The 27,226-nt window shown below is 48.6% G+C and overlaps 11 protein-coding genes across 11 annotated transcripts; 5 read left to right on the forward strand and 6 right to left on the reverse strand.

Moving 5' to 3' along the window:
- Positions 1–1,026: 1,026 nt before the first annotated feature.
- On the forward strand, positions 1,027–1,495 carry LTR64_005365 (uncharacterized protein; the record flags this gene model as incomplete). The annotated part of the gene is made up of 2 exons (XM_064899704.1): positions 1,027–1,323; positions 1,385–1,495. 2 exons carry the CDS (start codon positions 1,027–1,029, stop codon positions 1,493–1,495), a joined length of 408 nt encoding a protein of 135 aa, XP_064753016.1.
- A 219-nt stretch (positions 1,496–1,714) lies between these two features.
- On the reverse strand, positions 1,715–2,566 carry LTR64_005366 (uncharacterized protein; the record flags this gene model as incomplete). The annotated part of the gene is made up of 2 exons (XM_064899705.1): positions 1,715–2,211; positions 2,257–2,566. 2 exons carry the CDS (start codon positions 2,564–2,566, stop codon positions 1,715–1,717), a joined length of 807 nt encoding a protein of 268 aa, XP_064753017.1.
- Positions 2,567–4,415: 1,849 nt separating this feature from the next.
- Positions 4,416–5,942, reverse strand: LTR64_005367 (uncharacterized protein; the record flags this gene model as incomplete). The annotated part of the gene is made up of 1 exon (XM_064899706.1): positions 4,416–5,942. One exon carries the CDS (start codon positions 5,940–5,942, stop codon positions 4,416–4,418), a length of 1,527 nt encoding a protein of 508 aa, XP_064753018.1.
- Positions 5,943–6,564: 622 nt separating this feature from the next.
- Positions 6,565–8,773, reverse strand: LTR64_005368 (uncharacterized protein; the record flags this gene model as incomplete). The annotated part of the gene is made up of 2 exons (XM_064899707.1): positions 6,565–6,975; positions 7,022–8,773. 2 exons carry the CDS (start codon positions 8,771–8,773, stop codon positions 6,565–6,567), a joined length of 2,163 nt encoding a protein of 720 aa, XP_064753019.1.
- Positions 8,774–9,819: 1,046 nt separating this feature from the next.
- On the forward strand, positions 9,820–10,800 carry BMT2 (25S rRNA (adenine2142-N1)-methyltransferase; the record flags this gene model as incomplete). Its single annotated transcript, XM_064899708.1, has 1 exon — positions 9,820–10,800. One exon carries the CDS (start codon positions 9,820–9,822, stop codon positions 10,798–10,800), a length of 981 nt encoding a protein of 326 aa, XP_064753020.1.
- Positions 10,801–11,413: 613 nt separating this feature from the next.
- Positions 11,414–12,106, forward strand: LTR64_005370 (uncharacterized protein; the record flags this gene model as incomplete). The annotated part of the gene is made up of 1 exon (XM_064899709.1): positions 11,414–12,106. One exon carries the CDS (start codon positions 11,414–11,416, stop codon positions 12,104–12,106), a length of 693 nt encoding a protein of 230 aa, XP_064753021.1.
- A 705-nt stretch (positions 12,107–12,811) lies between these two features.
- Positions 12,812–13,939, forward strand: LTR64_005371 (uncharacterized protein; the record flags this gene model as incomplete). The annotated part of the gene is made up of 2 exons (XM_064899710.1): positions 12,812–12,962; positions 13,014–13,939. The coding sequence occupies 2 exons, from the start codon at positions 12,812–12,814 to the stop codon at positions 13,937–13,939; spliced, it is 1,077 nt and encodes a 358-aa protein (XP_064753022.1).
- A 104-nt stretch (positions 13,940–14,043) lies between these two features.
- On the forward strand, positions 14,044–15,740 carry SQT1 (60S ribosomal subunit assembly or modification protein; the record flags this gene model as incomplete). Its single annotated transcript, XM_064899711.1, has 2 exons — positions 14,044–14,068; positions 14,299–15,740. 2 exons carry the CDS (start codon positions 14,044–14,046, stop codon positions 15,738–15,740), a joined length of 1,467 nt encoding a protein of 488 aa, XP_064753023.1.
- Positions 15,741–15,850: 110 nt separating this feature from the next.
- Positions 15,851–17,624, reverse strand: LTR64_005373 (uncharacterized protein; the record flags this gene model as incomplete). Its single annotated transcript, XM_064899712.1, has 4 exons — positions 15,851–16,306; positions 16,364–16,701; positions 16,749–17,332; positions 17,380–17,624. 4 exons carry the CDS (start codon positions 17,622–17,624, stop codon positions 15,851–15,853), a joined length of 1,623 nt encoding a protein of 540 aa, XP_064753024.1.
- A 3,721-nt stretch (positions 17,625–21,345) lies between these two features.
- ECM16 (putative ATP-dependent RNA helicase DHR1) lies at positions 21,346–24,843 on the reverse strand (the record flags this gene model as incomplete). Its single annotated transcript, XM_064899713.1, has 1 exon — positions 21,346–24,843. The coding sequence occupies one exon, from the start codon at positions 24,841–24,843 to the stop codon at positions 21,346–21,348; it is 3,498 nt and encodes a 1,165-aa protein (XP_064753025.1).
- A 303-nt stretch (positions 24,844–25,146) lies between these two features.
- LTR64_005375 (uncharacterized protein) lies at positions 25,147–26,405 on the reverse strand (the record flags this gene model as incomplete). The annotated part of the gene is made up of 2 exons (XM_064899714.1): positions 25,147–25,530; positions 25,578–26,405. The coding sequence occupies 2 exons, from the start codon at positions 26,403–26,405 to the stop codon at positions 25,147–25,149; spliced, it is 1,212 nt and encodes a 403-aa protein (XP_064753026.1).
- Between the last annotated feature and the right edge of the window lie 821 nt (positions 26,406–27,226).

Here is a 27,226-nt window from a genome sequence, read left to right on the forward strand (position 1 = left end):
TGCACATATCTAGTTTCGAATCCTTCGATCTTGTAATAATGTTGCCAGGCAGACATCATCGAATCCACGACAGGAAGAGCTCGATAATTTGACTCTTGTGGTGTAGCCTTCGCTAGCGCAAGGTCGCTCAAAACAACGTTTTATGGTTGCAGGTCCTCAGCCCCCGGAAGCTATATGAACAGAAGAGATAGCAGAGTCATTCCCCTATTTCTTTTTCCTGCTACCACGAAAGAAATGAAAGACCACGAATCAACATGGCAGCAAGGACCTCTTCCTACCTCGTCATGAACAATCATCCGGCATACAACTTTGGAGACGTCACAAAACTGTCAGATCGTAATGCTTATGTCTGGAAAAATGGAAGGGTCCACACCTGGTGTGCATATCCTACTTATCAGCACTGCAGAGACATAAGATCTTCAGACAGCAAATGGTCCGTCAGCAAATTTGAGCTTGTCAAAGAGCCGTCGAAGGCGGCGGAGAACCCGGCGGTCTTCCCAACGGGATGATGAGACGATGGCAATATTCCCTTCCTTCGATCTACCCTTCGAACTCCGTCACATGGTCCTACAATTCTTATTCGATGATAATGATGATCGACGCTATAGTGTTTGCAGAGAAGTTGTAATTCGACAAGAACACTCCTGGGGAGGAAACAACACAATGTAGATGTTCGCACCAGAAGACATGGTACAACTCTTCACCTCCCGTCAATTCTATGAAGAAGCATTACCAGTATTCGCAGCGCAGACCTTCATCGATTGCGACGAGTCTGAGCCCCTTCAGCTGTTTTCCCACGTCAAAAGCTCGACTCCCCAATCAGCGGTTTGCGAGAACATTCTCAAGACCATGTTTCGCTACACACCTCGAGTCGCCATCGACGACTCTATACTTGGAGGTTTGTCTCCCAACCCCTTTGGTTTGGGTCTCTTTCTAGACGTAGTACGACGTATCGATATTTACCCGGACAGCGAAGAGCCTAACTATCGGGTACATCTACCGCAATCAGGTCGATCGGCTGTCATCATGCATGGGGACGCTGATTACAATGATCTTTCACTAACAGCAAATCAACACATGGTAACCGGAGACCATCTTCTCCAGTGTGATGAGAAGCTGGAATTTCCCGAGGGTCTGGAAACTTGTCTGCAAGAACGTGTGCTCAATGATTTCGCTTTTCGAAACGCCCGAACTCTGAGCAAGCTCATGAACCATGGCAGACGTCATTGTCGCGTACGCTTCTGGAGCATCGTCCACTGTCAGGTGGTGTATGATGTAAAATCTCTTTCAGCTGTCAACAATGAAGTGAACGACTGTGTCATGGTAAGTCTGTTCTACCGAAGTGTACACAGAACCTGATGACTAACACACATTTCTACGATAGGTGTTGGGAATCAACGTCGAAACATGTGGATTGGATCTTTTCTGGTCTGAGGTCAATTGTAATACAAAAAGCAAATTCAATATACCAAGTTCAGTGTGGGAAAGATGGTAGGCAAGCCCGAGACGATGGTCTATAGTTCGCGACCATCCAGGAAGAGATGTGATTGAATTCGACGGGGGTGTCGTCTCACAAGAAAGAGAAAATGTGGTGAGTCTTCTTGATAAGATTCATTCTTGATCTGTACTTTTCCTTCAAACCCGCAACAGTCTGCTTGCCCTTAATTTTTTTTTCTTCTTCCTCGAATGCCTATTCCTGACATTGTCACTTGCTCTATTTACCGACCTCGTCACCTCCATCCAAGGGCTCCTCCTCAACCACCTGTGGCAGTCCTCTATCGCCGATGACATCCCTGAAAAAGGAACTGATGCTTTCCTCAGCTTCCTTCTGCTTGACCCGCAACTCTACGATTCTCTCGACCGAATCTGGAATGAACTTGGCGAAGTTGATGTTTTCCTGTACCGCTTCTTCAGTCTGTCTTTGGGTGACCTCCACAAGTTTCTCCAAGACGATTCTAGCCAGTCTGCAGAATTCAGTCTTGTTGCCTGCGCGGACAGATGGCCACAGAAGGTCCGATAGGTCGTTCGCGTTGTAACGCTTGGCAGGTGGTGGCATATTGGCGTCGACTAGTTCAACTAGCCAGCAGGGAGAACGATAACGCGGGTCATTGTGCTTGATGCCTGAATGATCGGTTACGACACGAAAGAACATCTTGGCGAATGCGACCATGTCTATGACGGTCGTTGAGCCGGTGGTCAGGTGGGCGAGGTCTGAGGTGTCAAATGTGAGGTTGTCGGGAAAGGTGATGCTCTTACAGCGCCAGTAGCTGGACCACTGCAGTGCATCCGATACTCTGTGCACATAGCGTGAATTAACATCAATATTCCGAATCGAGACGTTTCGATTAGCAACGAAGTCTCTAGTGGTCCGGAAAAACGACGCCACGTTTTCTGGTTCGCAGCTTTCGATGTAGACTGCGAGATGTCGGAACTCAAGTAGGCTCGGGTATATCTCTCGCGTTCGGCTCGATCGACTCGAGGCTGTACCCGAGTGAGGAAGAGGGCGCTCAGCCGCTGAGATCAAGTCTGTCACAATCTCAGCATCCCGGATAACGTCTGGCGGCATAGGAATGACGAGATCGGCTATTAGACAGGTCTTTGACGATCTTGTTGTGTAGAGTACCGCCAAGCTGTTCTCGTCAAACAACACTCCGCTGGCTTCTTGATAGAGCAATTGACAGCACCTTAGAATTTGTCCTGACAGGTCCAGGTCTGATGTGACTCTCGTTCTGGATTTGCAGGCCGGATCCTTTCCCTCCCGGAACGTCGATAATCCGTCAAGGAGGTGATAAGCCATCTGATCTGCCAAGGGGTATTCTCGTTTCATTAGATGCCGCAAGATAACAAGTCGAATCTCCGCAGGAAGTTGTAGTAAATTGGAGGTGGTTTGGTCTGCCTCTGACAGGCTAAAGGTAAGTCTTGACATCTTTGCTGTGTTTCTTGTGTTGCAAGTTTCAAATCTGGAGCGAAAGGTTGATTACTTGCAGACTTTCAGCTCGAGTGAACCAGCATTTCAGAGCTATGCGGTTCAGACGATAGTGCCGTTGAACAAACGTAAAAATGCAAAACTGCAAGTTCTGAGTGCTACTCGAGGCACAGAGTATCACTAAAAGGTGTAGGCTTCAACAATGGCCAGCCTACGAGAACCTTGCACATAAGATTCGACGTTGCCTTGAGTATGAGGCGTATATTTATAGCGAATGGGGTAAGCGATTGTAGGACGCCCATGTCGAATCATGGCCTGTTGAGATAGTATTTGCAGGACTTCTTGGTTCATGCTGGCGAAGTGCTACCAAACCCCGTGAGCTTTTCATCTCGACCTCTTGCTTCTCTGTGGTCTCTTCCACGAAGCGGATCTGGTAGTCGTGGCCACATCGTAATATTCGAGCTCAATTCTTATCCACGGACATAATCAGTACATTGCAAGCAGTTGAGGGTGAGCGATGTTAACGTCGATGTTCAAAGTCCGGACTCTGGCAGGGTGTCGAGGTGAGAATCAACTGGTTAAGTACAAATCATCGATGGAGTTAAGTATCCCCGCAGATGATGCTGATCGAGGTCTCAAACATTGTTGTGTGCTCCGCTAATTAACGGAAGCCTGTATTTCAGTTTGTATACTTAGGACTGTTCACCAATACAACGTAAAGGACAAATAGCACCAAGACAAGTCATCACGACCTAGTTGAGCGTGGGCTATAGACGTGCCAGAAATGCACTTATCTATATCAATTGAACTGAGTGACCTCCTCTACCGAGCGACGATATAGGATTATCATACCACTCTTGTTGCCATGCTGAGATGCCGTCCTTTTTGTATGCAGACAATACGGCTTTCCAGTCGGTCCCCCTTTTGCTGCGGCAAGCTAGCTAGATATTTATCTAGAATCGATAGAAAAGCCGTGTCGTCATTGTCAACCAGTGCCTTTTCGAGTGCGTAATAGAGCCTGCGATCACCCATTATTTTATGTGTAGGACACCCGGATGCAATCATCTCGATGACATGAAATGTGATCGCCAGCTGTTCCACGACCGGCCTTTTGCTGAAAACGACGGCCCTCACATCGTCTCTAGTAGCCATATCGTGAACATCCAAAAGTCTGAATGAACTGCATTGCCACCAATAGAAGACTTTCGAGAACTCGGTAACAGAGTAGCCGTCACGGAGTACCTCAGAAAGGCTAACCAGCACATCTTTCTGCTCACGCATGCCGGATCAAGGGGCATAGACTGTGCATGCCGCCGCGGCAGACGTGGACGTCTGCCGCACACTATCATATCGGTCGTCGATAAAAACGTGAAGTAGGTGATCTTACGAGAGCAACTGGCAACTTCAACGATAGTGTGTGGGCCGCAATGGTGTTCACTGACTAACAAGGCTGTTTGCTGTTGACTCCTGAATCTTCAATGAGCGAGGTCTAAATTCTCAAACGAGCATCCTCGACACATCTTTCCCAATTCATGATCTTGAGTGCGGCAAGCTCGACAACAGCAATCACAACCATTCCACCCTGCAGCGCAGTCCAACAGCCCACAAGTTGTAGGTTAGGAGATCCGAGTTCAAGCCACAGCGCTAGGGGTACTGCACCAAGGTAATTGACAGGAAATGCTACCCATGCACATATCGCCTGTCGGCCGAACCCTCGCAGAACTCCACTACAACCAGCGATGATCGCATCAATGAGTTGAAAGAGTGCGACAAATGGCATAGTTCGAGCAGCGATGGCTTGCACTTCGGCATCGTCAGAAAAGAATTTTGGTATGATATGCCGCAAACAGAAGAGCAAAATTCCGTCGAAGATACCGATACAGATGAAGAGAACGCCGTAGAAGATTATGACTCGTTTCGCAGTCTTTAGAGACCCAGCGCCAATTAAATGTCCAACTCGTGTAGTGACGGCAACACTTACTGAGAACGGAATGTGCCATACGAGCACCGAGCATGTGGTCAAAATTGTCTGAGCAGCTATGTGCTTTGTGCTGATATACGAGCTGCTGAAAGTGAGCACTTCGAAAGCGAACCACTCCGCTAGATTGAGTACTGAACCAGCAGTAGAGAGCTGGATCATAGGACCCCATCTTGTGAATACGTTCCGGCTGAAACCGCCCCAGCATTGTAAAGTCCATCTATTCCAGGTGAAAATGGTCGCCACAAGCAAAATAGGTCGAAGATTGTTAGTCAACGCAGCTGCAAGAGCTGTTCCACCTAGTCCCCAATCGAGCTTGAAGCAGAATAGCCAGTTCAAGAAGATGTTGACTGGTGCACAAACAACAAGGACGACCAACGACGAATTGAACTCTCCTTGCGCTTGCACAAATCGCTTCAGAGCCTCAAAGCTAGCATAGCCTGGAAGGCCAATCAAGCTGATCTGCAAAAATCGTCCAGCCATGTGAGCAAGACGCTCCTGCTTGACGAAAAGTGCCAGAACCCACGGCGAGCTGAGCCAGAATGCACCGATAGGAATACCAACGATGACCATCAACAACATCATTTTCTGAACGTGTAGGCCAACACCTGTCAGATTGCCCAAGCCGAAAGCCTGGGCACAAAGTGTGTCTAGGGCAGTTGCCATGCCCTCAAAAATGGCATAGCCGATGATAGTCATGGTCGTGACGCCAATACTGGCCGCCGCAAGTGCATCGCTATCGATATGGCCTGCAACAAAAATTGTGACAACGCTGTAGAAGTATTGAAGCAAGTAAGTGCCTATCAGTGGTAGAGCGTAAGATAGCAAAAGCCATGATTCTGCTTTCCATGTGGATGTGCTGGTCAATGAATGAGGCTCATGATCGAGCAGGCTCTCCAGGGTGTCGTCCTCGCAGAGACGAGAGCTCGCTTGTTCTACGGCTGGTGCATTAGTGCATGGCTTAAGCAGAGGATTTGTCTTATTCCTGGTGTGTACATGGGAGTCGCCGCTAGGAGCTGAGGATTGGCCGTTCGCCATCACGACCGTATGGGACAATGACAATACAGTTTAGCATCGTAATACCCATATGAACTTGCAGAAACATTCGAACTTTGTTCGATGTGAATGGATTCGTTGAGGTCTTGCCAAGTGAAAACGTTGTGGACGCGGCTCGGGGTTCGGAGTGAGCCGGGAATTCTATGCAAGCCACCGAACTACAAGCACCACTTTCATAGAGGGCGAGCTTCAGCCAGCATATGAAAATAAATCATGCTTGAAAAACAATCTTGGACATCACTGCGTTGTCTCGATATACTGTCTAGCTGTCTCGAATAGATATGTACGTTGCGATCCGTGAAGTGTGTGATTGAAAGTTAGTCTGTAACACGACTTCACACTCGAATGCCAACCACCATCTGGCAAGCAACCTTTGTTGACCACCGAAAGCCTTTTTCGTCATGTAGAATGCTACCCTCAATATCTATGAGAATAGAAGATGTGGCTCACTGATCCTCGATACCAGCCATAAAACATAAGATACCGTGCGCCCCTTGAATTTTGCCTTGACACCTGCTCTAGAATACGTAGTTCGCTCTCCAGACGCCCATTGCTTGAACGCACGATACTCAACTGACTCCTCCTTTTTTCAGTATCCATAGTCCTACATCTGCACACGGAAAAGGTACCTCAGCTTGATTTGAGCAACATCATAGACAATGTACTCGTTGTATTGTAACCATTGTCCTCCAGCTCTATTGGGTCCGGGCTTGACAGACACAACGTCGGGCATGCTGACACCTTTCAAGCTAGGATGCAGGCAACTCGCATCCTTCCATGCTTGAGGAGTCGTTCGACCCATGCCTAAAGTCGACAAACAATTCTCTTGTTTGACACGATCCCCAGCATTGTAGTCGGCGTCAGTCAATTTCAGTGGTGGTTCGCCTAGCTCAGCTTCGCAGAGTAGAAGCAGACCCGTGCCTCCTGAACTCCCAGCGCAGCAGTAATTTGCAGACTTGCTAGACATATCTGCAAGGTAGACACCTTTACCGAACATATATCCACTGACAGGAGCCTGTGACTGTTAGCATGCGTGGTACGACGAAGGATTGCTAGCATACCTCTGGTGGAGCGATGCGCAAGCCTTGAGAAAGAATTCCACCGAAATTTGTAGCTCGACTGCCATGCCATAGAAGCCGCCGATTCTTGTTCGGGACTTTGGCATACTCGGAATTGTCGAATCTCTCATGCTCCCCATTTCGTTCTATGCGGAAGATGTCCTGTTCAATGTTAACTCGGACGTACTGGGTAAGCGGTCGAAAAGTATGCTGATTGGGGCCTTCTTGAGGATTTACAGGGATACTGACCTGAACTTTATACCGTGTGCCGTGTGTGTGACCAACAGACTTTGTAAGATAGCTCTCGAGCTGCATGTACTCCTCTGTTCCAGCTTTGACAGGTTCCATCTCCTGCATACCCAGTTTCTCATATTGTTGGTCGAGCAAGTTGACCTCTTCTTTGCTCTGGCTGGATTTTTTGATTAGGTCATTTGCAATCTGCATGTCCGTCAGGGCTTCTAGAAGCTCTAATTCCCTCTTGATCTTGTCCATGTGATCGAGGACAGGTGGTCGCTGGCTTCGACTGATGACGTGAGGGACAAGGGACAAGTATTGGTTGGAAAGGTCCTGGATGTCATCGTGGTCTCCAGAGTTGCCTACCAGCGATGCAAGCTCTTTCAGTACCGCATAGCCTCTCATAAGAGAATTTTTACTCAGTTTACCTAGAGGCATCTTCTTCGCGTCGTACTGAAGGTCATCAAACACGGACTGAAAGTTGTCCTGATTGAAAATGAGCTTCAGTAGGCGTTGTACCGGTTCTGGCAGTTTGCTTTCGTACATCTCCTTGTCGGGCTTCGCATCCTTGTTGTCTTCTTCCTTCCTCTTCTCTGCACCTGGAAGTTCATTCTCGCCTTCAGTGTCCGTGTCTTCGTATGACCTCTCGATGAAGGCATATTTGCCCTTCTTGATGGAGCCGGTAGATCGTTCTTCCCATGAATTTCCTGTCTTATCTTTGAATTTCTTCTTGAACTCGGCGAGTGCGTTGTTGTAAGTCGTGGCGTCGGCAGCCATCTTTAATTGACCAGTCTCACCCACTCGTCCCCAGCGTGTTGGGGTATACCATCTGCCCATCCCGTCATGCCAGAGTTGCATTCGATAAAATTTATTGGCATTAGCACCTGAGTTGGTCTGATTGAGAGTTACATCGTAAATGACACTATCTTCGTCGATGTGAACAGTGAACTTGGTACCAAATGCAGAGGCAAATCCCTCGTCAAGTGGAATTTTCATATCGAGTTGCTTAGTTACATTCATAGCCTTCTCGTCGCCAGTGGCTATCTTTTTCTGTGCTCCGTCGACATCACTGTCACGTTTTCGCTTTTTGGAGGGCGCCTGGTCGTCACTGGTGTCATTTTGGCCTCCATCACTGGCCTTCGTGCTTTTTGCGTGAGTATCGGTCGTGGTGTCTTTGACTGAACTAGATTGATTTCGGTAAGAGTAGATTGAAGAATCCACAGGAGCTATGGCAGACAGAGATTTTTCAAGCCACTCATAGCTGACTATATGAATATTAGGGTCAGTCTTGGCTTCGTCGACCTTGCCAACAGGCTTGCTATATTGTGCTTCTGTGACAACGAGGTGGGTGCATTCATGCACTTTGGTGACATAAGATCCTCCATTGACGCCAATCTCATCCTTGACATCAGTAAGTGACTTGCCACCGAGAAGTCCTTTAGGGATCGTGTTTGTCCCGATAGCGATAGCGTACCCCTGCAGGGACTGTACTGCCGGTGCTTTGGCTTTCTTTGGTGGCATGCTAGCATGAAGAGACCTCTTGAGGACTTGATAAAGGCAGAAGATGTAAAAGTATGTAACAAGCACCTGGTATATACCTCAAGTGCACAAAGAAGACGAAGTACTTATGAGATTGAATGTGAAGGTGCTCAGCGTGTCTAGCAGCATAGATACAATTTCCAAGATGAAACTTGCCGGTATTTGGTGCTGGGTTGTGGTGATAAGTGGCATACTTCCCTAATAATCTACAGGCGGAAAGACCACTGACTTTTGTTGTGCCTGCACTACCAGGCATATTAGGCTGTGAACTCCACTTAGCGCGTTTCGCCTGCCTGGCCACGCTACTAAGGTCAAAGTTGGAAGCCTGAGGCACCTGGAGCTCAACATGGACAACTTTCAACCTGGCGTATTGGCGCCATGTTTGACTGTGGTGATCTCGACATAGGGATTGTTTGTAAAAAAGCGTGAGACATTGGAAGTCAATCGGAGTCGAACCTGTGGCTAAGAGGAATATTCACCTGCGGAGAAGCTAGAGCTACGATTGTTTAGACTCTTCCTACTCGAGTAGCGAGAGCCGAATAGTCGAAGCTTTGAGGTAGGGGTCCTCATGCACGTTGCGGAGGTCACCATCGATTGCTTCATTCGCACGAAACGTAAGATGAGATGGTACCTGAGCTATCTGGGAGATTAGAGAAGACTCATGCAACATGATGGCGGAGAGACGTCCTTTGGTTGCTTGTAAAATGTGCACTCGTAAGGATTACGCTTCGCAGTAAATTTCGTCGGATCAAATAAGCCAAATGTGCAACCTGAATAAATTTACAACATTCATAGCCTGAATGCGCCCGAAGCATTAGCCATTGTCGTCGCAGGGCATCACAAGTCTCAGCCACCTCAATTTGACACACCAAAGCCTGTATCGTTATACAATACGGCTATAGAGAGCACTTGTTAAATCCGCTGTCGCACTGGCACTCTGGTCTTAGCTCAATGACCTCCTCAAGATATAGACAAGCCAACCATGAAAAGGAATAGTCAATTTCCATCGATTTTCTCGTTTCACGAAGATGGTTAGGACTGCCAAAGCCGTAAAGTCCTTAAAAGGTGGACGCCCACCACTTACAAGCAAAAAGCTTTCTACTTCGAATCATTCCACTGCTACCACCACAACGAATGAAGTCAATCCACGCCGTAAATCGGCAAAAGCAACTCGAAAGCTCATAAACACACACCATCAATTGCACAAGGCTCGCGCCATAGCAGTTGCCGGCGATAACCAGCAACTCGTTCGGGATCTTGACACGCAAATTGAGCAGCTGGGTGGTCTGGCAGCATATCAAGCAGCAAGTCTGACTGGACAGGATAAAGACCGAGGCGGCGATAGTAGCATCAAGCTCGTCGAGTGGTTGCGGAAACGTGGGCTCATTGGACAGCAAAGCAATACGGACCCTGGACAGGATCTTCGTGTGCTTGAGATTGGTGCTCTGAGCAGTCAAAATGCTATCTCGCGACTTGTTGGTAAGGGTGTACGAGATGTGAAGAGGATTGATCTACACAGTCAGGACAAGAGTACGATCGAAGAGATTGATTTTATGGATTTGCCAATTCCTCTGCACGATGAAGATAAGTTTGATATCGTGAGTCTGAGTCTAGTGTTGAATTATGTGCCGGACGTTGCTCATCGCGGTAATATGTTACGACGAACGAGAGACTTTCTGCGAAAACTGAGTACACTCTCGGAGACCGATAAGGACGAGCAAGAAGCAAGAGAACCAGCCAAGGACACTCGATTACCTTGTCTCTTTGTGGTATTGCCACTGCCTTGCCTAAGCAATTCTCGATACATGACCCACGAACACTTTCTGTCGATCATGCAACATCTCGGGTATGAGTCGATTGAGAAGCACAACAGCCAGAAGCTAGCGTATATGCTATTCAGGTTGGACCACGTTCAGCAGCAACGGGACAAGAGCACGGTATTCAAGAAGATAGAGCTCAGACCCGGCGGAGAAAGGAATAACTTTGCGATCGTCCTGGCGCCAGACTGAAAGACCATGGCTACTCAATTACCAAAATCGTTACAGTAAAACGGCAAATTGCACGAGGCAAATAGACACAGGAAGATGTCAGAAAGACAGATCGGCCGAGAACGGAGAGGTCTCCTGTACTGTACTCGAGATCTCAAGGCTGTCGCAGGTCAGCCTTCTCCTTGAGAACGATATCTTGACTGGTAGTAATTAAAGGTATTTATGCTGTGCTTACTCATGAATCTGGTACAATGCTTAGATAAGCTCGTACCTGATCAAGACCGTTATTGGTTGCCAGCGCGTCGACTGGCGCCACCTGGAAGTGGAGTCCTGCAGTCGAAGCTTGACATTCGCTCATGTTGTCATCGAAGCATGGTCGAGCGTTTGGACTTTTAGATAAAGGCCAGCGTTAACAATGTCGTTCAGTAGGCTGGACGCCAACACCTTTACCAGAATTTTCAAACACGGCAGCTTTAGTAGGACTTCAAGAATTGTGAACAGGTTATTTCTCATCCAGCTTTGCCTCAGCTCCAGTCACCGAAGCTTTGCTTTGGGCGCGTCTCAAGCTCATCTCTCTTTGCACAATTCGGGAGCAATCTCAACAACTTCATACACGTCGCAGACATCAAGAACGATGGCCACCGTCTCGAGAACAGATCCGGCGATTCAGGACATCCTTGATTATTGGTTCGGCCTTAGCCCTAAAGATTGGTTTATGGGATCAGCCAGTCAGGATGCAATCATCAAGGAACGGTTTGCACCTCTAGTGGAAAAGGCAAGGCTGACGGACGAGCTCAATGCGACATGGACGAGTACACCTTCTGGCTCACTTGCTTTGGTTATCCTGCTTGACCAATTTACCCGTAACATATTCCGCGTCGGCAACCACGAGGACCCGGGCCTCTCTTTTTCTGGAGACGTCAAAGCTTTGAGGCTCGCATCGGAAGCTATCGCAAAGGGATATGATCGCCAAATACAGCAGGAAAATGAATCAAAGCCCTTGCTTGGTGTTCCACATCGTTACTTTTTCTATTTGCCTTTTATGCATGCCGAGAATCTGCCATCTCAGATAGCGTGTCGCGCTCTTTTCGAGGTCATGAAGCAAGAAGGAGAGGTTGCTCAGTTGAAGCGTCTGGCCGAAGGCAAGGAGGACAGCGAGGCCGAGAAGACCATACAAGATTTGGTCGAGAAAGGGTGTGAATTCTCGCAGAAGCATTTGGACTGTGTCTCAGCTCTAGGCAGGTTTCCGAAACGTAATGAGCCGCTGGGGAGGGGCCATACTGAAACGGAAAGGCAGTGGTTAGAAGTGCATCCTATGGGATTTTAAGGAAGTTAGCACAGCATCTTGGTATGACTCGTCTCGCTGGTATCACGAACGGACTGTAGCATTAGACTTGGTTATGATATGATGTGTCTTGAGGACAGGATTGTGCGAATAGCCATATTGAAAGCACGACCAGCATATTCAGATACAGCAATATTCGTCGCGTTGAGAAGTCGCATCTCGAAACGCGACCATATTCTCCCCACAACACAGTCACGTTAGCAGGGGTGGATTGCTGTCGTCACCCAAGAAAACCCTGTGATTAGTGGCGGTTTTAGGGTTTAACCATGCTAAGAACAGCTTGAGATCCCCTCGCTTCTGCCCCAACATTGTGGGTTAGGCCCGCGATCTGTCATGGTGCATTCAGCCCCTACAGGGATGCGGTGGCATGAGTGAAGAGGTCATTGTGTTGTACTCACCGACGAGAATGTCAGATGTGATATCGAGCAAGAACGACTATATTAAATTCGAACTTGTCGAGGCGCGGAAGGCGTCGTCATGCCGAGTGAACAATGTCTTTGTTGATCGAAACTTTGAAATTCGCCTCAAACCTAAGAACGGGCCCAACTAATTTCGCCTGCACCTGTGCTCCTGACTTGACAGGTTCTCAATATATACTGTACGAAGCCCTCTCCAGCCTGCACCTATTAGCAACGACTTTCTTTTCGGTTTCACGTACATCCAACCGGTTCCCTCTGTCTTTCTTTCATGCCTGACCTGCTGACTGGCTTCATTGCCTTGTTAGCCACATGGCAATTGTGTTTTGCAAGGGTTGTACGGGCGCAAGATGACAACCCGAATAATGTGACGCTCTGTGGAGTGTCGGACTTTTACAACTCGACTGCAGTGCCTTACTCTTGTATGCGGACTTTCTTTCCGATATCTTGCAACGACTGACCTTGTTTTATAGTTAATAACAACAAATGGGGTGACGATGGCACTGGTTTCTCCTGCACAAATGTACTTGACCAAGGCGAGTCATTCTCTGTCACTTTCCAATGGAGAGGTCCTGCCGACACAGTCAAGGCCTTTCCATATTTGAAATTGCATCCGGAAAGACTGCCGGTTCAGCTGTGGAATGCATCAACTCTACACTTCTCAGGTAACTGGTCTATGTTGGTTGAAGGATACGACCATGATCCTGAGGTGCAAGCCGTTGCCTACGACAACACCGCTCTCAAGGCCAACGCAGCTATCGATATGTTCCTCAGCGACGATATCACCAATTCGACAGGTCTAGGAAGTCCTATCGAAATCATGATCTGGCTCTGGTATCCTCCCACAATGCTGCCACTTGGCCATTCGGAATCCACTCCGCAAATCGATACTATTGAGGTATCAGGAACGAACTTCAGTCTATATCACGGCTGGAATGCGCAGGGTCAAAACGTCTTTTCCTGGTTAGCTCATCAAAACATGACAAGCGCAGATGATGACTTTGGACCATTGTTGAGCTATATCTGGAAGAAAGGCTTGCTGTCTGGCGCTCTTTACCTTGGTCAGATCGAATTTGGCGCAGAGGTCATGCATGCTGGAGAAACAACCACTTTTGAGGCGAACAACTATGAGCTGAAGCTGTATCGAGAGGGTGATAAGGACGATCCGAACCCGAAACCTACCTCAACAGCGTCGATGAGTAAACCAACTATCATGCCGACGGGACAAGCTGGTTCCTCCACGAGCTCATCAGCATCTGCGACCAGTGCAGCACCCAATGCTAGCAGCTCCAACGCGGCTTCAGCGTCTATACCTGCTCTCTCTCTTCGACAAAAGTTGTGCATAGTGATACCCCTGGTCGTATCATTCTTTTCTGGGACTTTAATGTTCATGAACTAAGGATAATGATAACCTAATAAGTACGACTTCTCAACATTAGGACTCTTTCCAATTTAGCGATATTTCTCGAATCTGTGCTGTAAGCATTGGCGCAGAGGCATGACATGTCTGTGCTGTCTTCTACGCAAGGTGAGTAGGAATGCTTTGTAGTCGTCCAGGACCATACTCGTGCTTCGCTATCAGCTTCCAATTGAAGTGCTTACTAATATCCGGTCGATCGTCGGCAATGACGCAATATCTGACTGGAAATTCTGTGACTGCCCCAAGATTTATCAGCGGAATATTGCTAGAGAAAGGATAGATGTACATAAAGCAGATCAGTTTTTACATCGCCCCCACAATCTAACAATCCACCATAGGCACCAGTTCAAAAACTATGGCCTCGAATCAGCCCACTCGAGAGCCAGAAAATATCTCTAACGAAAACGAGGACGAAGACCTCCTAGACGCCGACGAAGTAGGCGAAGAAATACCTGAAGACGATGATCACCCTATGGAAGATGACGAGGAGGACATCCAAGAAGAAATACACTTACAGAACGACTCAATAGCACACTTCGACGAGCACAAAGACAGCATATTCTGTATAGCGCAGCATCCTACAAACCCCGCGATAGTTGCGACAGGAGGTGGTGATGATATAGGCTATATATTCGATGCAACTGTCGAGCCTGGCCCAGTACTTCCCAGCAGCTACCAGAGCGGACCACAGCAGCAACAGCAAGAACGAAAGGGACTACCTCTGCTGAAAAAGCTGGAAGGACATACCGATAGCGTGAATGCGATTGTGTTCACGATACCTCACGGCGAATATGTGGCCACAGCAGGTCTAGATGGCAAGCTGAGAACATGGAGGCATAGCAAGAAAGATGACTGGTCACAATGGGATTTTGTCGCAGAAGCAAGGGAGGTTGAAGAGATTAATTGGTTATCAGTGTGTCCGAATCCACAGCAGCCGAATGTGGTTGCGCTCGGTGCCAATGACGGAAGTGTCTGGGTCTACAGGATTGATGCTGCAGATGAGGGCAATGAGCTCAATATTCTGATGACCCAGTATCTACACACAGCCTCCTCTACAGCTGGCGCTTGGACTCCAGACGGCAAGTTCTTAGCCACGGTATCAGAAGACAGCAGCCTATACGTCTGGGACGTATTCGGATCAGCACAACCCGTCGTTAGCATGACTGCAGAAGATCAGCGCTTCGAGGTCGAAGGAGGCCTGTACAGCGTAGCATGCACAACAGCCATAGTCGCTGTAGGTGGCGCGGGAGGCAACATCAGAGTCGTGGGCCTACCACAAACAGCCGACACATCGAAAAAGAACAAGGCGGGTGGCGCGTCGAAGCAGCAAGTCGGCTCTACAGGTCAAATACTAGCCTCCTTACAAGCACAAGGCGATGGCGTCGAAACACTCTCATTCTCCTCTCCACCTCTCACAATGCTGGCAGCAGGTAGCGTAGATGGCTCGATAGCGCTGTTCGACACGGCTCATCGATTCGCTGTACGACGGCACATCAAAGAGGCACATGAAGATCAGACTGTGGTCAAGGTCGACTTTGTTCGCAATCAAGCGAAAGGAGGCTGGCTATTGACTAGTGCGGGCATGGATGGTGTCGTGCGCAGGTGGGATGTCAGAGGAGGTACGACTGCTGCTGGTCAGGGCTTCATACAGGAGTGGCAGGGTCATCGTGGAGGTGGTGAAGGCGGTGGTGTACTTGGCTTCGTGCAAGGTGGAGGAGGTAATCGCATCATCACTGCTGGCGATGATAGTGTGTCGTTGGTCTTCAAGGCCGACATATAATCATTTCCTGTGGTCTGTCACGACCCTATGAGATACCAAATTCATTGCATCGACTCCAAACTCGATATGCTATATCCAAATCTCCTCGACTCATTTCTTGTACCACTTCTCTACGACTGAGCCATCACAAAATCCATAATCGTAATATTCGGACCCTGCCAGTTCTTACCCGCACTTACAACCCAAAGCACCAGAGCCACAACCACAACAAACAAGAACACCGGTCCACAGTAATTCATGTTCGCACCAGTAACAGGTAAACTCGACGGGAACGGCAAGAAAACACACATCCACAACGTATACACCAAAGCAAACATGTTGATATATGGTCCCCATCGGCCAAAGTTCCATTCTCCTAGTTGCAGGGTGCCCTTGCTAGAGTACCGTGCGTATAACATGCTGCTGATGGCAATTGCGTAGGAGGCATAGAGGGCGAGGGAGGAGAGGGAGGTAATGGCGCCGAAGGCGATGTAGCTTGAGCTTCCAATGTTGAGGAGGCAGAGGATGCAGACGAGGAGGGTGACGATCCAGACTGCACGGACTGGGACGCGGTGTTTGGGATCGACCTGTAAGGAGTGGTTAGACTGACTTGAAGCTGATAGATGGAAGAAAATCCAACTTACATAGGCGAAGTGCGTTGGTAAGCCACCGTCTCGGGCCCAGGCCCATGTTAGCCGAGAAACTGATGCGATCATGCCCATGTTGATGGCGAAGGAGATGATGAACAGGCCTGTTACCATTGCTGTAGTAGCTGCTGATGACCCAGTCACTTCCATCAGGATGGCGACGATGGGACTACTTGAGTTCAGGGCGTCCTCGACAGATCCCATGGCGACCAGGATGGTAATGACCATTGCATATCCGAGGAGTCCGTTCATGAAGATGGACCAGAACATGGCTCTTGGCACAGCGGATTTCGCTTTTCGTACTTCCTCGCTCATATGGATAGCTCCGTCAAATCCTGAATCTGGTCAGTACGTGAATTGAGCTAACACACATTGAACTCACCTGTAAACGACCAAACACAGGTCAGCATACCGAGGTGGAAGGAGACAAATTGGTTAGTCCAACCTGATTGAATCTCAGAGGTATTGCGTGCGGTGAAGACGAAGGATGCGCTGTGTCGATTGCCCATGACTGCCAACACGACAAGGAAGACCACAAACAGACATATATGCAGAATGCCAGCAACGAACTCAACCCATGGAATGAGCCAGAAGAGGTACATATTCATGCCTGCCTGAAGTGTGCACATTGCAATCACTAGGAGTGCGGTGTGCCAACCTTGCGCGACATAGCTTGGGTTGTTTAACCCCACCAGTGATTCCAGGAGGATAATGGTAACGTTTGCGACAGCCGCAAGTAACGATATGTAACCAAACCATGTGAACCAAGCCTGCATATAAGTAGCGAAACGCTTGATTTTTGAAGGCGCCAGATGCCACGTCCAGTGGTACTGTGCCCCTGCGATTGGAATTATACTGGCCATCTCGCCGATCGAGGCTGCTTGTGAAATTGCTCCGAAGAAGCAGATCAAGATACTCCAGGAGAAGGTATATGGGCCGCCTTCGTAAAGCGCAAAATACATGTTCCTGTAAGACGTTAGCGCTTTCAGCCAATTCGTTCCTCTGCTGCTCACGTGCACATCCCCTCCCACAAGCCCATGTTGGTCAGTGAGAACATGAACAGTTGAGCACCACTGAATAGTCTTCGTACTCTGACTTGAGATTCGAGCGTAGGCGGCACAGCAGGTGGAGGTTGTTTGGATTCATCATGAGTCTCTGAAATATCAACGCCCACACTTTTGCTGGTGTGGCCGAGCTCGTACGCCTGGCCCTGGTCAATGTTCTGTGAAGGTCGCCGATGGTGTAGATAGGAGGACATCTTGGCTGATGATATCTGATGCGGATCTGCTGCGAGCTGCACAGATTGTTGCGCTGATTGAAGCCACCGTTGCGTCTGCAACGACTATGCTTAACGAGCACTTATACAGATAATAAAGTACTTCCTGTTCCCTTCGGAGAGATATTAGAACCTTAAAGATACCGCCAAAAAGCAGAGGTGACTTCTCGTCAGAATCCCACGTGGCAGGATCATATAGTCGAATGTAGACCATACCAAAATAAGAGATCTCGCGGAACACGATCGCGGTTCCATTGTGCCCAAATAGGTATCGTGGTTATACATATCCTTGTTGAGTCGACTTGTGCAATCTTCAGGGCTTAGAGCTAGAGCAGGTCGAAACGCCTGGCATCGTCCGCGCAGGAGTGGACATATTCAAGTAATACCCAGCGGGTTCCAAGCGTCTCCTCACAAACTGTAAAGAACGTTACGGGCAGTGCGGACAGTACCTTAAAAAGAGGTATTAACCTTGTACTCTATTTCGACAACATCATAACAATCGTATATGAATTTTGCTCTGTAGAAATGGTGAGCTTTTCAGTTGCAACATAACAATCACGTCTTTTTCGTCTCTGGTATAAATCTGGATAGAGTAGAGATAGGGGCAGAGACCTCTCGGCACCAGAAAATTCCAAGGAATAGGTCGAAAATGCGCTTGTAGCAAGGTTGAGCACAGGTGAATCAAGAGGGACCGCTCGCCAAAGCTCCACCCGGCAGCTTTCTCCCGGCAGATCACCCATGCACGAAAGGTGGAGGTGAGCATGGCATTGTCCGATGTTGATATCTGAGAGAGTGGGTATGTATTGTGTATGTACTAGCTAAGGAAGAGAGAGAGACAGCTATGTAATGACCAGAGGTGGGGAACGTAAGGAAGGTGGGGTCAGGGTACTTGCCCAACGCCGACCAGCTTCTCTTTGCGATCCTACTCAAGTAGTATGGTCTCTCAGTACGATGTGTCGCTAGCAGTGTACGTGTTAGCGCATGAACGATCAGTCGACACTTGCATGCTTGCAAGACACGAAGTCAACAAGAATACAATTAGGAGATGAGTCTTAAAGTCATTTCTTGTACTTGTTGACCCACCTTCGGACTCTGCGCCTGGAAAACGATGGCCGGAGCACGCCTACAGTGGGATGTTCGGTGGTTTCGGGCTAAGGGAACCTTTTCGGTGTTCTCGAAAACACCCTGGGCATCAAATTAGTGCGTGTTCCTTACGGTGTTTTTACTTGACACGGTACACGGTGTAGTATTCCAGAGGAACGGGCATGGTATCATTGGCGTGCCAGTTGAGGAAGAGAGCAAAGATCTATGTAATGACCAGCAGTTGTGTCCGTAAGGAAGATGGGCCTCGAACAAGCGTCGTGCTTGCTGATGGTGGGCGCCGCTTGTACAAGAGCGCCCACCAGTGGTACTCGAGTACAGTACTGTAGCTCACCTTATCAGAATTAGACGACAAGGATTGATGTGCCGCTCGTACCGAACGTCAATCCATTCCTTTCGAGAGATCGCATCGATACTTTCATCGTATCTTCGAATGATGTGCAAAGTTCGCCTCGATTAGACCGTCTCCATGGACAAGAAGACTCTAGTCAAGGGATATGCAGTTTCGAAGACCTTTGAACGCATGCTGGGATGAATGGGCTGCTCTTTGGTTCAAAATCTCATCGCACTATGTTGGTCTGCCACGGGCATGTGTCTAAGTGGGCATATCTTGACGGCAGCAACCAATTTTTCGTTGGATTGAAAATGAGCTGAATGATTCAAAGGTCTAGTAAATAAGCTAGAAGAAGCTAATGCTCGAGCAGCTCCTTGAACTAGTGCCATCGATGCTTGTTCAGTACCATTTCTTGCACATGCAGTCTAATGGACAAGGAAGTCACTGTCATCGACCAAAAAGACACGCCACATTCTGTCATCCACACAGGCACTCTTACTGAATCGCTGATAGCTCGCTTGGCTACTGGAAATGCTGAGATGCATTGCGCCGCTAAGTTGTGAAGGTAGGGATATTCACTACGACAATGACACACTACTATTTGTACCTGCATAGTCGCGTCCAACCCCAAGGGTTAGGCTGCAGGCTATGGTGATGAGAACGTATTTTGCGCTCGACCTCGTTGTGGGAAGCCCTCCTTCGCACTGAAGAGACTTGCTGCTGCAAACTGACCAGGCACGATGGATGACCAAATTTCTCCTCCCTACTTCGCTGTGACGCCGGAAAATCATTCAGCATGGATCGTCGCAACGAGTATCATATTCTTGATCTACTCAGCAATGGCAGTGGTTGGAAAGATCACTATTCGAATCAACCTCACACAGATTAAACTTCCAGAGGTTTTTCTGATAACAAGTCTGGTGATGCTCGTTACGCAAACAGCATTAATAGTCGCTTCTTGCAATAACGGACTGGGTCAACATAGAAGTGCCCTGAGTATCCAAAGCTTTGAGAGATATAGTACACGGTACTATGCGGCATCAATATTGGCTATCGCAATTCAAGCTGCGACCAAGATCTCCGTGTGTCTCTGGATTGCCGTCATCAGTCCACAAGCAAGAGTGTTACAGGCGAATCGCATCCTCATGGGTGTCATTACTGTCTGGACGGTATCTGGAATCCTCGCACTCGCATTTGCTTGTGGCATACCACATCCATGGCGCTCGTCCGAAGGTGATATCTGCACATCACTGCAAGGCATCAGGCTATACAACGGCATCCTCAATATTTTGACTGACTTTGCAATCTGCATATTACCAGTAACCATGATGTGGAGCGTACAGACATCACTACGGAAGAAATGCGCAGTCTGCGCTCTCTTCGCATCGCGCATCTTTTGCCCGGCCTTCACTATCCCAGCACTTGCTACCAGCCAACCATACTACGAAAACCTGCACGCCGATCAAACATGGCACGCGGTAGTTCCCACTATCCTCGGCCAGATCTCAGTCAATCTATCCGTATTGACGGCCTGTATTCCCGGCCTCAAAAGCATTCTAGATAGCCTGTTGACTGGTGGTCTACATGCAAGAATACAAGGCGGATACAATATCACATCTTCCGGCGATAAGAAAAGTCCCTTCATCATAACACCCGACACTCCTAGTGCCCGAAATACAAGAGATCGTAGTCTGGGAACGAAGTCTCATACGAACCTGTCCTCCAAGATCGCAGACCGCTTAGGGCTTAGCAAAGATTCCAGTAAGCATGATACATCACGGTCTGGCGGCCGCATGACAAGCGAAAGTGAGAGGAATTTGACCGAAGGAGGCATTACTCGAACAGATCAATGGGAAGTCACAACGATGACACGCGACTCTTCGTCGGGAGTCAGGCCCGGATTTGGACCACGAGTATCTGATCCTGACCAAAACCAGATCACCTATGCATCTTCGCAGGCCTAAGAGACACGACTTCTCACCGTATGAGTTGAGTGAGAAGAGGTTGGGAATGTACTTTTACTTGTTGGTATAGAAAATTTTCAGCTTTGAATTTCGCGTACTGGTCATCAAAGTATGATCCCTCGAATCCCAGTTTCACAGTTGCAATGCCAGTGCTTGGACGAGTCAATATCCTTCAGGAAATTCGGATAGGAGATTTGAAGTGATATATTCATATATATGTAACAAAAGACTAAGCAAGGCACTCTAGGAAGTGGTTAATTATTCGTTGTTCTTCATTTTATCTATATCAAGATGACTCTAATGTTCAAGCGAGCACCTCAACAACCCTCCATCCCGATGCCTCTTTCACATCCATCACCTGTCTGACTCTACTCGGCGGCAAAGGCCACCCATTCATCTCGCAGCTTACCCACGCGATTCGCTCTTTCGGACTCGTATTCTTGACGTCCTCTATCTTGGTCTTTGGTACAGGCTTGCCGTAAGACATGACGCCTGTATCGCGTACCAGCGACAGCAGGGCTGTAGCATCGACAGTACATAGAGGCAGCATGCGCGTCTTGACTATCTCGGTATCGGAGGACGTCAAAACCTGCGAGTTTGTTCTTTCTTGTAGGTGTCTGTACACTATATACTGCGGCAGCACTTTGGTGCTGAGTTTCGCTAGCACAGACGATGGATGAATGAAGGCTGGTCTCTTCTCCGAGTTTCCTGTACGTTGATTGATGGGTATGAGTGGAAAATATGGTACATCGATGGCTCGCCGTGGCGAAGAAGCGACTATGGACTGCTCAGGATGCAGGTCGTAACGGATCGCAATTTGATCGATGTACCCAGACGCGGCAGAAGTATTGATTGACTTGACCACATCAGGCTTCGTGGTTTCCGTCAATTGCGCAGTGCCGAGTACATGCGATAGGTGCGGATGTGTAGACCGAATCATGCTGCAAAGCTGTGAGTAGAGCTGAGAGATCTCCTGCATAGCCTTTGACCGAAGGAAGAATTGTTGACAGAAGTGATCTTTCTCGGAATCCTTGAGGTACAGCTGTGCAGCAGTGAGCAGCTTTAATGCATCTGAAGCCTTGTCCTGCCTGCTGAAGCGGGCATGAGCTCTGCCGTATCGCTGCTTCAGTTTGTCTTGCTCATCGTCGTGGCCGTCGTCGTCCACTTCCGGACTAATTTGAGTCTGGTTGACAAAGATGTCGTCCACTGAAAGTGCAGACGCCAGGAGTATGATCTGATTCAGTGCTTTGGGTGCCTTTTCAATGGCATGTATTATGATTTTGCTCAACCTGGGGTTCACTGGATACAACGTCATCTTCTTGCCGAGATCAGTAAGGGCGCCGTTTGGACCAGCGATGGCTCCCAAATGTTTCAAGAGTCGCTCCGCATTCGCAAGGGTTGTTCGAGTCGGTGCGGTCGGGAAGGGAAAGTCAGTCACAGGCTTCGGAAATCGAAATCCCTTGACTGATAGCACAACATTCTCGGCCGGGGTGCGCAGGATTTCTGGCTCAGTATGCTCAGGGAAGTATTGCTCGTATGTTGCACTACTGTACAATCTCCAACAGTGGCCTGGAGCAGTTCGGCCTGCTCGTCCAGCACGTTGCTGTGCACTAGCTTTACTGATGTAGTCCACTTCGAAGGATTGTGTGTTCGTCTCAGAATTAAACTTGCGTTCTTTGCTTCGACCACAGTCTATGACATAGCGTATGTTTGGTATGGTAAGGGAGGTCTCTGCTACGTTCGTTGATAGAACGATGAGGCGCGACCTTTCAGGAGGCGGTTCGAAGATTCTTAGTTGGTCCTTGGTTGGAAGTTGTGAGTATAGAGGTAGCAAGTGAACCGTGTCGTAAGGATCGCGTTTCAAAGCAATTTTGTCCTGCCTGAGCGCAGGTACATCAACCATACCTTCCTCATCGTCATCATCCGACACCTCAAACTCTTTATCAAGCTCCTCTTCATCCGTGACGATGTCAATTTCATCGGCTAGGTCCAGGTCTTCCTGGCTTGTAGTGTGAATATCACCGATATCGAGGTCCTCGAGCTCAAGTGGTGTGTCAACTGCAGAAATGTGCATCCGAGGTGCGGCCTCTTCCAGCTTCGCCGTGGGTCGTACAAGGTCTTTCCGTAAGCGCGACAGAACATACTTGATTTCATTTTGTCCAGTAAGGAAGACCAGAATACCACCTCGAGGCAATTTCTTATGAGCACGCTTGACCTTCTCAACTGTTTCCTCCAGATAATCTGGCCTCGAACGCAACGCGAAATGAGTGGTAACACGATGCTGCCTGCCTTCAGCTTCCACCAAGGCTGGCCTCATAAATGTTGAGAAAAGCTTCTCGTGTAGAAAGTCTTTGATATTCAGGGTAGCAGACATGATGATCAACTTTAGAGGCTTAGGATCAGGATTTGGTTCACTTTTCTTCATGCGGGCAGGAACAATCTTGCTTAGGATACCTATTAACAGATCTGTATTAACACTTCGTTCGTGCGCTTCGTCAATGATGATTGCCGAGTATTTCTTCAAAAGCAGGTCCTGACTCAGCTCCCGTAATAATACGCCGTCAGTCATGAACTTGATAGCAGTCTTGGAGGATACAGTCGTGTCGAACCGGATCTGATGAGCGACTTTGTCGCCGTGATTGCCCAGCTCTTGGGCGACGCGTTTTGCCATGCTCACCGCAGCGACCCGTCTGGGTTGTGTGATGCCAATCATGCCCGGGGTCAGCCCGTCCTTGTCGCCATATCCAGCTTCAAACAGAAATTGTGGTAGCTGGGTAGTCTTGCCACTGCCTGTATCTCCTTTCAGCACGACCACAGTATTGTTGTGCACAGCTTCCATGATCTCTTGCTCTTTTTGTAGGATTGGTAGTTGCAGTCGAATTTCTTGTATGCTCTCTGCTCTCTCAACATGCACACTATACGCACGATGGTCGTCTTTTGGTCTTTCCGTCTCTTTGATACCAAGCCTGTAACCTGCTGCAGGTTTTTCGAAGGTTTGAGGTGTGGCTTGTGGCTGTTCGTAGAAAGGTGTATGGCCGATCGACTGATTGATCTGTTGAGTTGCCCATGATTTGAAGGCTGAGGTTCGTGGCTTGAGCCGAGTGTCTACCTCAGCATTGCTACTGGCGTCCGTCTCGTCGTCCGACTCCTCTTCCGCGCTATTCTCACTTGATTCCTCAGAGGAGGTAGCTGCTGATCCTGAGAAGCCCGCCCATGACTCTTCTTCCTCACTATCATCTTCATCATCCTCGTTCTCTTGTTCGCTGTCGGTCTCACTTCCGTCACTACTGATGCTGGCAGTCACAGGCAAAGGCTTCTGTCGCATAGGTATAACCGGCATGCCATTCGCATCGAGCTTGAGAGGCTGCGCCAGACCAGTCCCCTGTATCGGAGGAGCACGAGTCCTAGTCCAAGCATCGTCCGCTATAGCATCTGCAACCACTGCAGGCTCGTCGCCGAAGTCGCTGGTAGGATCGGGGACATCGTCATTCGCGCCGTCGAAAGAGTCTTCGCTCGAGTAACTGCTATTCCTTTGCAGCTTGGAAGATTCGTGCTGACTCACATGTCCATGCACAAAGTCGCCGAACTTTCGCTTGAGCGTGCTCGAACTTTGAAGCCCATTGTAAGTCTCTTTTTGTGATTCTAGCTTGCGCAGGTAATCCTTAGCCTCATCATGCTTCAACTTCTTCTCGACGTATTTTTCCAGGCGACGCTGCTTCTTCGACGGACGAGCATTCTCACCCTCAGTCCGGCGCGCAAGTTTTTTGTGCTTGCGTTCTCGTGTTGGCTTGAAAGAAGGCATTGTGCAATTCTCGAGTGCCGAAGCCTCAACGGCGGGAAGTGAATAAAAAAAGTCGGTATTGACACCTGAGGCATTAACGTCATGCATGAAAACCGAACGAGGCATCTGAGACATGCATCCACCTGATGTGTATCGCAACATCAAGCAGTCGCTGAGGTGGACGCCCGTACCCGAACATATTTCTCGAGCGAGGCGCGGCAGTAGATTCAGCAATTACGGAAGACACAATCTGAGAAAGATATCTATTCTACTGACCAGCTATGATGCTGCACAGATACTCCCTGTACCGGCCTCATCCACCCTTTAATTCTTATTGGCGAGGAGTTTGACAGCTTTCTTGACTCGCTTTTCTGCATCTATGGGTATGCACTGACATTGTGATTCGAGTGCTCGGTTGAGAGTCCGTTCATCGCAGAACCTATGTTCCCACCCTAGCACAGGACTGACTTCTCGCAAGTCCCACCAGTCATCATTGTATATTCCCTGCCGTTCGTGCTCCTCGTCTTCGATGCACCACATTAGCACCCTGGTGTAGCCTGTGCTGGGGTGATACAGGACCGGGCGTTCGAGTTTCTTGGTCAAGATTACGACTTCTTCTGCAGATATCCAGAAGCACGCCTCAGATGGGGAGCTGATGTCAATTCCTCTATAAACAATTGTCCAGTTTGTGACATCGATGTCCAGTCGCTGCTAGCATTAGCAAAAGCCTTTGAGCTCACGATTCCGAGACTTACATATCGTACGGAAATTCCGTAACTTCCAGTCTTACAGTCTGCCTTGCAGTCAATGTACATCTGATCAAGTCGGTAGATCAAAGCACATGGTGTCTCGCCCTTCTCCACTGTCATGTCCCTAGGCAGGAAGCGGAAATGGTCATCCCGTCTATCCACGTGTTTGGCAAGTCTCTTGAGATCGTTCAGCAACTTGGTGTCTTTATGTCCACACAGCATCATGAAAAACTGTTGCCAACCCACGCAGGCAAGCTCTTCATAAAAGATTGGATCTTCTGCTGGTTGAGCAACGATAATGCGTTGAAGGTGCGGGAGATGTTTCCGGTACTTCTTGATAGTCATAGGCTGTTCCTCCACGATGAGTTCTCTCAATTTCGGGCACACTCGAGCGGCCAACTTTACGAGTCCGTTGTGTTCAATGGTAATAGAAATGGACTTCTCAAGCGCGCTGGTACTTTCGTAGCGTAGCTGCTTGTTGACTTGCAATACTGCCCTAACGGTATTGAAATCATCGATAGTAGAATCAGTTGTATCCACCAAATCGTCGTAGTCAGGGATATGTAGGTTCGTGCCTTTGAAAAGGTGTTTGAAGATTCGTGCACGAACATCGGTGGGTAAGCCGGCAAGGGTGGGTCGAATCGTATTGGATTCTGAGGGAATATGCTGCGTGGGAGCGGGTTGCGTGAGCACAGGAAGTTGTGCTGGAGGGGACGCCCGGTCTGCTAGCATCGTGGCCACCATGTCACGGAGGGTTCGCATAGTCAATACGATCGTTGCTCCGACCAACGTGCTGCAGAGAATTGCCACGAATGCTCGTACCAATGCGTTCATGCTGTAGATGCTCAATGATGTGTCTGCTACTATTAGTATGTCGTTCAAAATTATTGCTATGATTGCTAGTATGGATGCTAGTATTGGTGCTACATAGTAAGTGTTAGAAAGAAAAGAACATGGCCATGGACAAGGAGGAAAGGACCTTTATATACTGTAAGATATGTGACGACATCCGCTAACTTGCAGGTCCTCTTGCACTATACCTATCGGGCGTCCGCCAGAGCAGTCATTTCTTCTGTCTTCTCCAAATTTACTCAGCAGTTTCTGTAGTCGCCAACTGGTAATAGATATGCATTGACGCGAGCATATAATAGCTGAGAAAACAGCAAAGTAGCAAAAATCCTGCCATTGAGCCATACAGGCCGCAAAAAACTGAAAGGCTTAAATCGCGAAACCTTCAGGGAAACCTCTCTGGACCGTGATGTAGTCGACCTCACCACTAAATCGTTGCAACCCCAACACGAAGTCAGGACCTTAGAGATTTCATTTGCACACCGAGGTAGCACCGGTGCCCGCGAGCCCGAAGTGCTCACATTGACCTGGCCGGATTCAACCCATACACATTTTGCTGGCAGTGGTGGCTGTGTGTTGTGCTATTGTGGGATCATTTTTGAACGACTAATTCATATACCTTTGAATTGGAGCAAGAATAGGTACCGTTGTGGCCACTAATATTGAGGCCGACCTCGAATTGACCTATGGTGTGGCAAGAGGGATCATGTGTACTCCACAATGATAGTAACAACTCATCCGTTCTCGGCCTTCGAGGTAGTGGGATAATATCTACGGGAATCGAACCCCAGTCCATCGTTACTGTG

This window comes from Lithohypha guttulata, assembly GCF_036872675.1.
Source record: "Lithohypha guttulata strain CCFEE 5908 chromosome Unknown scaffold_4, whole genome shotgun sequence".
NCBI lineage: Eukaryota > Fungi > Ascomycota > Eurotiomycetes > Chaetothyriales > Trichomeriaceae > Lithohypha > Lithohypha guttulata.